General features: G+C 48.2%; 1 protein-coding gene across 1 annotated transcript; it reads left to right on the top strand.

Annotated features, from left to right (window-relative positions):
* Nucleotides 1–3,258: 3,258 nt before the first annotated feature.
* TMEM53 (transmembrane protein 53) lies at nucleotides 3,259–7,648 on the top strand. The gene is made up of 3 exons (XM_052800426.1): nucleotides 3,259–3,355; nucleotides 3,896–4,008; nucleotides 5,854–7,648. The coding sequence occupies exons 1-3, from the start codon at nucleotides 3,301–3,303 to the stop codon at nucleotides 6,514–6,516; spliced, it is 831 nt and encodes a 276-aa protein (XP_052656386.1). The 5' UTR covers nucleotides 3,259–3,300; the 3' UTR covers nucleotides 6,517–7,648.
* Nucleotides 7,649–11,071: the final 3,423 nt, after the last annotated feature.

Here is an 11,071-nt window from a genome sequence, read left to right as displayed (position 1 = left end):
TGTTACCCATTACCCCAGCCTTGGTTTCTCGCTAGCCTCATGATATGAACACTGCATCTCATATCTGACCTGCCAGAGAATAAATAGGGTGAAATGAGAGCACAAATAGGTATGGATTTATGGGGAGTGACAGGGTCAAGGGGGCTGTAAATGCCTGTTAGCACAGCAGCGCAGCATGCCCTCACTCACGTGATGGAGCGATAGTCATTTGGACAGGGCCCACGTCCACTCCAGGAAGATATGCTTGGCCTTGGCAGCGGGAGAGCACTTTGGGACCCTTTGGAATGACAGACATCTGCTCTGTTTTTTTCTTATCTAATTTCTATGGCATGTTTTTAAACAATCTAAGAAAACCTGAAATTATAAGAACTATAGGCAAGAAGACAGAAGCTCCAGAAACATCCCTTGCCAGCACTTCCTTCCATCCCTTCACACAGGTGTTAAATAAAGCAATCTGTATTTTGCCAAATTTCTTTGGCACACTTTTAGCTCAGTACGATATCCCCTATTCCAGCTTGACAAATGTGAAGGTGCACTTAGTAGGGGGATGAAACGTCAGAGGATTAAGCGCTCTGTTCATTCAGGTAGGTGAGAATTCCACTGACACGTATGCGTTTGGCCAATCTCAAGGAGCCTCACAGTTAAACATCAGTATCTGTGTACATACACAGATGCAGAAAGAGGGACAAGGTCACAGACAGCTGCATTAACACAGGTGTGTTATGCTCCACCAAGCTGTACCAGCAAGCCTGAGGATAGGAAAGGAATTCACGCCTTGCCTAATATAGTTCTTGGCCTTTCTACATAAGAAAAGCACCATTTTATATTTTATTTAAAGTGTGGTTTAAGAGAAAAAAAGTTAAAATGACACAAAATCTTTGGGTTTCAGAATAAGAAGTTTCCTTCAATGTAATACAAGTTGCTAAGATTACCAATTTTCTATCTACAAAGTTCTTAAGCCTTTTCTCCTAGAATCTGGAGGAAAATTCCAAATCGGTTCCAGAATATTCCCAAGATACCTGCTCAAAAGTAACTTTCTATTGCTATTATCTGAACTAGACTGAAAACAATGACCAAGAGGTGAACATGTACCTCTGCCTGAAAACAAACAAACAAAGTCTTCACAAAGCTGGCTAAGAAACAACATTTGAGAATTAAGATGAGATGAAATTTCATTTGGGAATTAACGGTCTGTGCTCTGTAAGGAGTCTGTGTCCTTGGCAGGGCGTTTTCAGGATCTCCTTTGCGGGGAAGCAGGTTTAAAATAAATCCATTTTCCCAAAATAGTTGTGATTGAAAATGTTATTAGCCATAACAAATGTTAGTGCTGACAGGAGAATGGCCTGTTAGGGGCCTCTGGTGAAACAGTCAAGTGAAAGTCATATTTCACATTATTGCAAGCATTTTCCTGTGATTTACAGAATATTTGTGAAACATTACTTGCAAGGCATATGATTGATATTGAAAGAACAGCTAGTGTGTAGGGGGAATCTGTATTTCACAGAGACTGTTTGCATGAAATTTACAGTCCCATAAAGTGCTCCTCTGTCCTCAACAGAGATCTAGTTAAAAGAACTTTACAGTCTGAAACATCCCCAAATTGATTCTAAATTAACGTTTCCATATTTATGTTTAAGATGCTGGTGGTGTAATGCTATCTTATTTTTATTATAAAGCTGCAGTAACCCCCCGCTATTCAGAAGTACCAGCACCAGCCCCTGGACGTGAGGATTTTAGTGATACAAAGGGCTTGCCTATGAATCAATGGTGAAAAAAAAGAGAAGAGTTTGAAACAATGATCACACGAGGCTTCTGAGGATACAGCGGTATCTGTCCCTGGCTGCTATAATAACAGCATCTGCTGACGTATTAGTATTTAAGCCGAAATTGCAAAGTACCCTGAAAATGTACATGAGTATTTTTATTATGACCAGCTTACATATGGGAACATACAGACACAGGGAAGTTAAATGATTTGCCTGAGTTGTCAGTGCTAGCATCAGCACGTAACTCCTATTTGTTGGCTTCAAACTCTGCTCTCAACTGTGCTGGGCTGCCACCCCAGTCCATTGGACCTAATAATCAAAACAAGGCTGGGTCAGGGCAGTGCTTTATTCCTGCCAAGAAAAACACAAGTGATTTAGGAACTGGCTCTGGCAATTCAGCAGTTCTTTACATCCAGAGTGCTGCTAAATCATCAGATTGAGATCAAAAAGCAGACTGGTGCTATGTCAGCCTCAGTCTGAGTGTGAGGTGCCAGGGACTGATAGCCTTGGACTCGTGGAAGGACAGAGTGATGGTGACTTGGTGTTACCTTTGCATCTTGCAACATCAAGGTTGCGCCCAGCCTCAAGCAAAACTTAGAGCTTCTGTTTCCCTAGCAGGTTTCACCCTCCCCTGGCATAACTCAAGTCCCCCACAACCGTCCTCACACACAATGCACCTTCCTCAGTGTACCCCAATGTCTTCTACCCAGCCCCTATCGACCCATAGTCCCACTGGCCCCTCTCTCACCTACATGTCCTGCCTCCCAGCCCCACTGTTAAGCCCAGCCACAACCCCAAACCTAGCCCCTGCACTCCCCTCACGCCCAGCCAGGCCCTGCAGACCCCGACGTCCCTCCCAGCTCCTACACCCCTAATCCACTGCAACCTCAACATTCCCTGCCCTAGGCCCAACCATCCCGCCAGGCCTGATCCAGTCCAATCACAGGCCCTGTGCTTCCCCCACACCCCAAAACCCACCCCAGGCCCTACAGTCCCTCACACGCTCCCTGACCCCAGTGCCCACCCCAGCCCCCGCCTCCGCCCCCCCGGACCCAAACACCCAGCTCAGGACCAACAACCCGCCTCAGCCCCCAAGCCCACCTTATCCCCCAGCCCCCCTGACTGCGACCCCCACTCCAAGCCCTACAATTCCCCTCATCCCGACCCCCCCCCAGGTCCTACAACCCCCCAACCGCAGCGCCCGCCTCAGCCCCTCACTCCCTCTCACCTTCCCCCAGGGGGCGGATACCCGGCAGGATAACTGACACCGTAGCCGAACCAATAGCGGCTCACCTTTGCTCCCCCCCCGCCCAATGGGTGGGCCAGTTTCCCCCACCAGTGGGCCTGGCGCCCAGCCGGGGCCGGGTGCTAAGGGCGCGTTGCTAAGGAAGTGGAAGGCGGGTAGGGGTGGGCACGGAGAGTGAGGCCGGGTGGGCGCTTTTCCTTCCCATTGGCTGCGAGAGGGGTGGGGGGGCGGAGCTTCCGGTGGGGAGAACGGAAGCGCCGGTGGGGTGTGAGGCGGGAGTGCGCGGCCATGGGGGCCCGCGGGCTGGAAGCGGCGGTGGAGCTGGCGCCGGGGGAGGCCCGCGGTGCGGGGGCGAGCGGGCCGGGGGGGGTGCGAGGGTGAAGGGGAAGGGGGGGCCCAATGACAGGAGGGCCTGGGGGAGCCCTGAGGGTGGAGGGGGGGGGGACCGGGCCTGGGGGACCCGTCAGGGTATAGGGGGAGGCAGCCGTGGAGACACTTGTGCCGTACAACGTGTCTGGTAGTTCCTGGAGAGCAGGGCAGGACGCTTCCCTTTCCCCCCTGGAAGTGGGCAGCAGTCTCTGATGCCTCCACGGCTCCCGGGAGGAGTGAGGAAGGGGTCTCTGTCCCCCCCCAGCGATCTGCACGCTGCTGGCTTTGCATCAGTGGAGAGCTTTGGGAAGCTGCAGGGATTGAAATTGTGCTGTCTTACTGAGCTCGCTCACATAGTGAAACTGGGATGAGGCAGTATTCGTAACTGACTGAGAAATTAAGCTAATACCTGCTTCACCATTACCTTTAAACTTTATTCACCAGGCACGTTGCTGAAAGTTCTGATTCTGGTGGACTGGAGGAAAATTATTTTAAATCTTGTGTTTTGTTTCAGAGAGCGGTACAGAGAGAGGGCATGCAGATGGTCAGCCTGTGGTGATCCTTCTAGGGTGGGCGGGCTGCCAGGACAAACACCTGGCCAAATACAGCACAATCTACAGTCAGAAGGTGAGTAGCTTATTTATATTTTCATGACATTGCCATACAGCTCTCTGAGAAGCCACCTATTTTCTGCATCTTGATAAAATTGCTCTAAAGCTTCTCTCAGGCTGAGGAGTCATTGTGAGTGGCAAGTTTTCTTGTCATTGAAAGCTCCTTGTCTCTCAGAGCCCAGGCAGCGTTATCTAACAGTTGCTGATGTCATCTTTGGGTGTGCAGCTGAGACAAAAATACTTCCTTGGAGAAACTTTCTGCTGTTGTGTGAATAACTGGAGTATTTTAAGGCTTTTAAAGTTGTGAGATTATTCAGGAATGACATGAACTGTGTTAGCTTTCCAAACAGTTAAACATGCGGGGAAAGATTATGCATTTACTGCTTGCTAATAGGCCACAGCACAGTCTTGGCGAGGCCAGGCTGAGGGCTAACAGAGCACGTCGGTATCTGTCACTCCTCTAGCTTTTCCTTCCTGTGAAGATGATTCATCTAAATGTTGTAATCCAAATTAATTTTATCCTGTCTGTGAAACAGGCATCCTATGGTAGTCGTATCTGATCACTAGGAACTCCTTGTGTTTGAACAGGAGAGGTCTGTCCGATTGCTAGTTCCCTAAGTTATGATATTTTCCTTTCTAATACTGTATTTTACTGGAATGACCCTTGCTTGTAGTATGGGGACCCAGAGAAACATTAGACTTTTTTTTTTGTCAGCGTACAAGGATCTTGTATTTATCCAAATCTGTTTCAGCTATAAGTGGCAAAGTTTGTACATTAACAAGTCTATTGTTAACGTGTAATCCAGTGCAAGAGTCATGAATTGGCTTGTTCTAGTGAGAATTAATTGTTAAGTGACTGTTGTGACTGAGATGCTGCTGAGCAGATGAGGAGCACGTTACATGGCAGCATGCCAACTTTTTTGAAAATACTTCTCTATCAGAAAGGTGATAGGAATGGGAAAGGGGAGAAAAGGTTTTCTTAGCTCCCTAATGAGGAAAGGGCTGCAAGCATCGCAAGACGATATAGAAGACTTTAAGAACTTGATATCCTCTTCTTCCTCGCTCACTGTTTAGAGAGCTCTGGGCGGGAGGGCTGTCTTGGTGGTTTTGCCTTGTGTTTGTCAGTGTGTAATGTCAGTGAGTTTAGGTGATAGAAAAGACCTAAAGCATTTATAAATGTAGTTCCATCTGCTCTATTTAGAAACTCCTCCAAGATCCTGTTTCTCAGTCTACACGTAAATGTAAGGCCTTGACTGTAAAGGCAATTGCTCAGGCCTTCTGAATCTCTGAACCAGTGCTCTTCATTTGCACAGCTGGAGCATTACAGAAAGGTTTATGAAAATCATGTCAATGTTGATTGTGGGTGAGTCTTAGAGACAGCTGCAAACAAGTACTACTCGAGGACAGGAAGAAGTTCTTCCTCCTTCTTATGTTTGTTTCAATGTCATGAACTAGATGTGTACCAGAGCAGGCCCTTCTTACCAAAATGGCTGATACTGAAGGTTTGTGAATTGGGGAAATGGTTTTCTCTTCCTGGTTGAAGACTAATGCTCATAAAAGCTTGAGTGGCAGTGTCCCCAGGGGCTGTGCCAGTTAGCACAAGATTTGAAAGGTTCTCAGACATCATCAAATCCAGGCCTCTGCTACTGCAGAAACCTTTTCATAATACTGTATGCCGTTATGATTAATATAATCCTGTTCATATTGGTGCCTGGCTGTTGACACTAAAGACTTTCTTCCGGCCCTGTGGTTTCTGTTGTAAACCTGTCCCAAATTTTCACCTTCTTTGTACTGATGCTTGCCTGCTCCATGTAATTTACAGCAGCCTAAATGTGTGTGGGGGGTCTCTTTCTGTTCTTAGGGGTGCACCGTCATCCGCTACACGGCCCCATGGAGGATGATATTCTTCTCTGAGACCTTTGGCATCAGGTCCCTCCAGACCCCAGCCAGGCGACTCCTGGAGCTGCTCTTTGACTACACTGTTGAAAACAGACCAGTTCTTTTTCACGTTTTTAGCAATGGTGGTGTCATGCTGTACCGTTACATCATTGAGATGCTCCACACTCACAAGCTGTTTAAGAACCTCAAAGTAGCAGGCACCATTTTTGATAGTGCCCCTGGCAGAAGAAACTTGAAAGGAGGCCTTCGTGCCTTGGCGACTGTCTTGGTATCCATGAATGTGCTGCTCAAGTATTTCCTTTTATTAGCTTTTGCTACTACGGCTGTTGTGCTGCGGATCTTGCTGTACCCATTGACCCGCTTCATCCATGAGAGCCATTATGATGCCCTGCTGAAAGCACCCTCGCGGTGGCCTGAGCTTTACCTCTATTCCCAAGCCGATGCCATCATCAAGGCCAGTGAAGTTAAGCACATGGCTGATGCCCGGCAGCAGCTCGGTGTCTCTGTGAAAGCTGTAGACTTCTCGGATTCGGCTCATGTCAGCCATATGCGGGCATATCCCACCTATTACAGCAACCTCTGCACAACATTCCTGTCTGACTGTGTCAGGGGCTCACCTTGTTAGTGGTGTAATGACCTCCAATGTTTGCCTCTGCTTTGCTCAGCTTGTATGGGAGATGTTACCCCCTTTGCCTTTGTGTCTTTGAATGGAGGAAAGTAGAGGCTTCTTAGTTTTGTTTTTTGTTTTTTGGGGTTTTTTTGCCCACCATCTACAAGTCTGAAAGCCTCCAGGCTGGCCTTTGGGACAGCCACATTATAGCAGAAAGTAAATATGGATTAATTTAAAGTACTGAAGGTGAAATCCTAGCATGGTTGAATTTGATATGCTTTACCAAGGTGTCACAGATCAGAATTTTACATGGAGTGTTATTTGTTTCTTCCTGTCTCCTATTGTTCTCTGCTTTCCATGTTGTCTCCTTGTCCCTGATGTCCAATGTTCTGTTGCCTTGTACTGATTTTACAATACAGCTCTTCCATGTCTTTGTTGTTTTTTTTCCTCTCTGCCATTTCTTTTATCTTGCACTGAGCAAACAGAAGCAGCTCTGCAGGACTTTTCTTTTCTCTCAGTGCATCCCAGCTCTTGCTATACTCCTTACCTGGAGATCAGGCTCAGAAACCAAGTGTAAGACCTGGAAAAAGGTATGGGCAGGGCAGTATGACCAGACTCTCATCTGGTTCCGTTAAATAGCTGAGGTAGAGCAGTCAAAGCTGTGATCCTTGGTGGGAGCTCAAATGTGCGTGATTGATTGATAGCTTTTGTGTTCTTCAACCAAAAGATTTAAGTTAACCTTTTTGAATGTGTCTTGTGTTTTGTTTCTCTTCCTTCCAGTCTTTTGTGTGTTCTCCTGAGTAGTTTTGCTTTCTTGGAGAACTGCTCATTTATTATTGTGTGTCTGAGCAGCCTATATTGTGCATCTGGAAATGCAGGGAAACTGGCACAGCTGTAACCCAAAAGACCTCAGAAATAGAAAGGTGGAACTGCAGAGAAAAATGAAACTGTCTCTTGGAGCTATGATTTATACTGGGTGTTTCTTAAATCACTTCCAGCCCACAAATGACCATGAGATTCGATGTTTTTTTCCCCATAATGTTCTCTTCAGATGATCAGTCTTTGCTGTCTGTGCAGCATGTACTAGTAATAGAAGAAATTAATTCCTTCCACCTAGTAAAAAAGTAGCTGATTGCACTGCACTTCAGCCATGTTTGAGTTTGGGTTTTGTTGTTTATTTGGGGGAGAAGTGGGGATAAAGACAGAGGAGAGCTTGCTAATATATTTATGCCATGTCACAGCATTGCAGGCTAATTAATAGTGTGGTGGACAAGATTAGCCAATTTTAAATTCCCAGTCAAAGATTGCCAGGAACAGGCTCTGGAGGGCTGTGATATGGGCCTGTATGAACAAGGGACTACCCTCGAGAGGTAGGAACATAAAAAGCACAAAGATTTTTACACGTTTGCTGCCTGTGGGCTGCTGTGCTTGTCTTGCCCACCCTTGGGGTGTTGTGATCCACAATTACGAAGGACTTGCTGTTCTGAATCGCAATGCAGAGAGAGAGGTCTCTTGGGAAGCACTAAAATAATTTGGAAGTTTAAAACAAGAACCTTAACACCTCACAGAAATGAAAGCACAGGGTGAGTTGTGGTCAGTGGCCAGCATAACTGTTTTTAGCAGACTAGTGTGGCAATGCTTATTTAAAGCAAAGAATAATCCCATGTTGGGCGTGGTTTTAAAGGGGGTGGACTGGGGTGTATAGGGTGGGTGAGGAGTAACTAAAAAGGGGCTCATGGCCTGGTTTGTCTTCAATTTTTTTAAAGTGAAAACTGGTTCCAGGCATGGAAGCCCTTGTTGCTCAGAGTCCAGTCTTCTGTAGGTGTGATCCCAGTTTTGGCTTCCACTGTGAAGATGATCTGTGAGGGCTACCCTGCAGTAAGATAGCCTTCAGTCTGCTGCTTTTCAAGAAGAAATTCTTGTTCCTAGGATTTGGACCTGTAAAATCCAGGCATGGTCCCCTATCCCCAGAAAGCCCATCAGAGATCTCCCAGCTTTTTAAAGCAGGCCCCTGGTGTGTGCTGCCAGTGCCATAACTCCTGAGCTGTGATCTGTTTGCCTGCCTTCCCGGAGAGCTGGGCTGCATCTTCTGAGCATCCAGCCTGTTCGTGGCACTGTGAAAACTCTTAGGGAGCAGAAGTGATAAAGGTTATTTAACTAGCACTTGCCCTCACGCTGGTTTCTATGGGTTCGGTATTTACAGAACAGTTAAACACTCCGTAATACACGCCTCTGAATTAATACAGTTGTGCTGGGCTGGGAATCTGCTGTTCCTGTTTATTGCTGTGGGTGTTGAACTTCTCCTGTTTAAGGACTCGGGCTGTTGTGGAGTGTGGCTGGCAGGAGCTGGAGCTAAACCCGCTGTCCTTGTGCGATGAGATGGTGAAGCTCCCTCTGGGAAGAGGCTCAAGTATGTCAGCTACACCTTCCATCCCCACTTTCACCTCCCTGCCACGGGATTGCTGCTCCCCCAGCTCAGTCCAGCTCTGGTCCACCTCCTCCCTTTCCAGGGCAGCAGGCAGGGAGCAGGTGCTGCCTGCTGGAACTCTGCAGTCAGTGGTGCCCTGTGCTACGCAAGCGGGAACCAGCTCCAGGCATTTCCACTGCTGCAAAACTGACTTGAAATTCAGGGCTAATTTATGTACACACCTCTCTAAGAGCAGGGGGGATCTTGAGCAAGCTAGTGATTTACAGAGGAAGTCATCAGCACTGATCTTCTGGGTGGGTTTCATTTTCTGTGTCCCAGCAAATTTTAATGATGATTATGAATAGTGTGTTAAATGTATTGTGTGATATATTACCCTCTTCTTTCCTATACAGCATGTGTGCTCGTCCCCCCCCTCTTTCTGCCTTCTATTTCTGGTGGTTGTTATTCGAAGCAGAAGGTTAATAACTTGGAGCCCAAAGGCACACGGCCAAGAACTGATCCAAGCACGACTGGATTTAAAAAAACCCAGCCTCAAACCCTTAATCCTTGCTAAACTGTCACAGTTTGGTGCAGCCTGTGTTCCTAAAGAGCTTCAGCCTGAACACTGAAAGCCAAAGGTTGGGATATCGTGGCAAATCCAAGTAAATCTCTGAGATGAGCTATGGGAGGGGTATTGCAGGTCTGCTCTTTGGGAGGAAAAATGCAGTGTCCCTGGGCTTGCCTTGTGGGTAGGGAGTGGGATGTGGCACTGGCGATCTCTGCCTGGGGAGCCCGGAGCTCGTTTTCCTACAGTCCAGCCCTTGTGCGCAGGTGGCAGAGCAGTGTGGGCAAAACACCAGCAGCGGTGGGAGAGGAGGATGGCTAGGGGCCAGCTGCTGCCATTGCACATTTCCCAGCTAGGTTCATTTTGCAAGAGCACAAATTAACCTTTCCTCAGCAACGATAGCCATTTCTAAGTGTTTCCTGTGAGGGAGCTGGCTGCTGGTTTGCTCCCCTGTGCTGCCTTCTCTCCCCAGGCAGTGGTGATGTTACAGTAAAGTTTTAAAAAAAGAAAAAAGGCAGCTTAGTTAGTGGTCAAGGTGGTCGTGTGCCTGGGCTGGAGGGTGTTTAGCTGCTGCTGACAGGCAGTGGGAGGGTGCCTGTGCAGCCAGGGTGCCCTGCAGCACTGGGAGAGGCTGCAGCGGGGACCTGGGCAGAGTGGGGGCATGATCCAGCCCAGCCAGGGGTCGTGATTTGGAGCAGGGGGGGAAGCATCTTGCAGTATGAGTAATTCAAACCAAGCCCCTGGGCGAAGACTGGCCTGTGTCCACACCTAATAAAGGTGTTTTGAAACAAGTCTGCTGTTGCCTTTTTTGTGTTGGGGCAGCAAATCGTATATGCGCTGAGGCCCCGTCTTTTTGTACGTGTTGGGAAGTCGCAGGCGTACGTGCGAAGCTCTGCCACTGATGGAAAAGTGCGGATGGCTTGAGATGGAACCCAGCAACCCAACCCCATGTGCTGCTTCCTAGAGAAGAGAAGAGGGGAGGTGTGAGGCTGGTCTCCATCGTCCCACGGAGGTGATGGAGGATGGAGCTGGCAGAGCGTGGCCGTGCCGGGCGTGGGATGCTCCGGCCCGGGAGGGAGCAGCGCTCCACGAGGTGGCAGCAGGCCCCCTTTTTCCTGCGTGGAGAGACTTCCAGTTTCAGAGACAAGCGGAGCACATCTTGGAGAAGACCCCAACAGCGCGGCTCAGCCCAGCGCTTCTGCGTGCCTGAGAGTATCTCCCGCAAAAGTCCCCTCTCGAGGCAAGGAAAAAGACCAGCAAGAACAAACTCCGATGATGAGAAGCAGCGATCCTGAGTTAATACAGAACAGCATCTAGCCCTAGAGCTGCCTGCCCCTGGAAGTCATACTAGATCCTATTTCTCAGCTTTACCTGAGCGTTAAAACCAAAAGTCTAATGGCAGGAATAGCTTCACTGCCCTTCTTGCGTTGGCAGGCCAGATTGCACCACTTCCCTCTCCATCACCCAGAGAGGGCTATCTATTTTTTAAGTGAATCTGTGCAATATTGTGCTTAGACAGACCATGGCACAACTTCTGGAAACCCCACAAATAGGGACTGTGGAGCTCCCTTGGGTTCCCTGTAGCCCCCCAGCCCTGG

Source organism: Harpia harpyja, chromosome 11, assembly GCF_026419915.1.
Source record: "Harpia harpyja isolate bHarHar1 chromosome 11, bHarHar1 primary haplotype, whole genome shotgun sequence".
Classification (NCBI taxonomy): Eukaryota; Metazoa; Chordata; class Aves; order Accipitriformes; family Accipitridae; genus Harpia; species Harpia harpyja.
The sequence above is the reverse complement of the archived record's forward strand: the minus strand, read 5'-3'. Positions and strand labels throughout refer to the sequence as shown.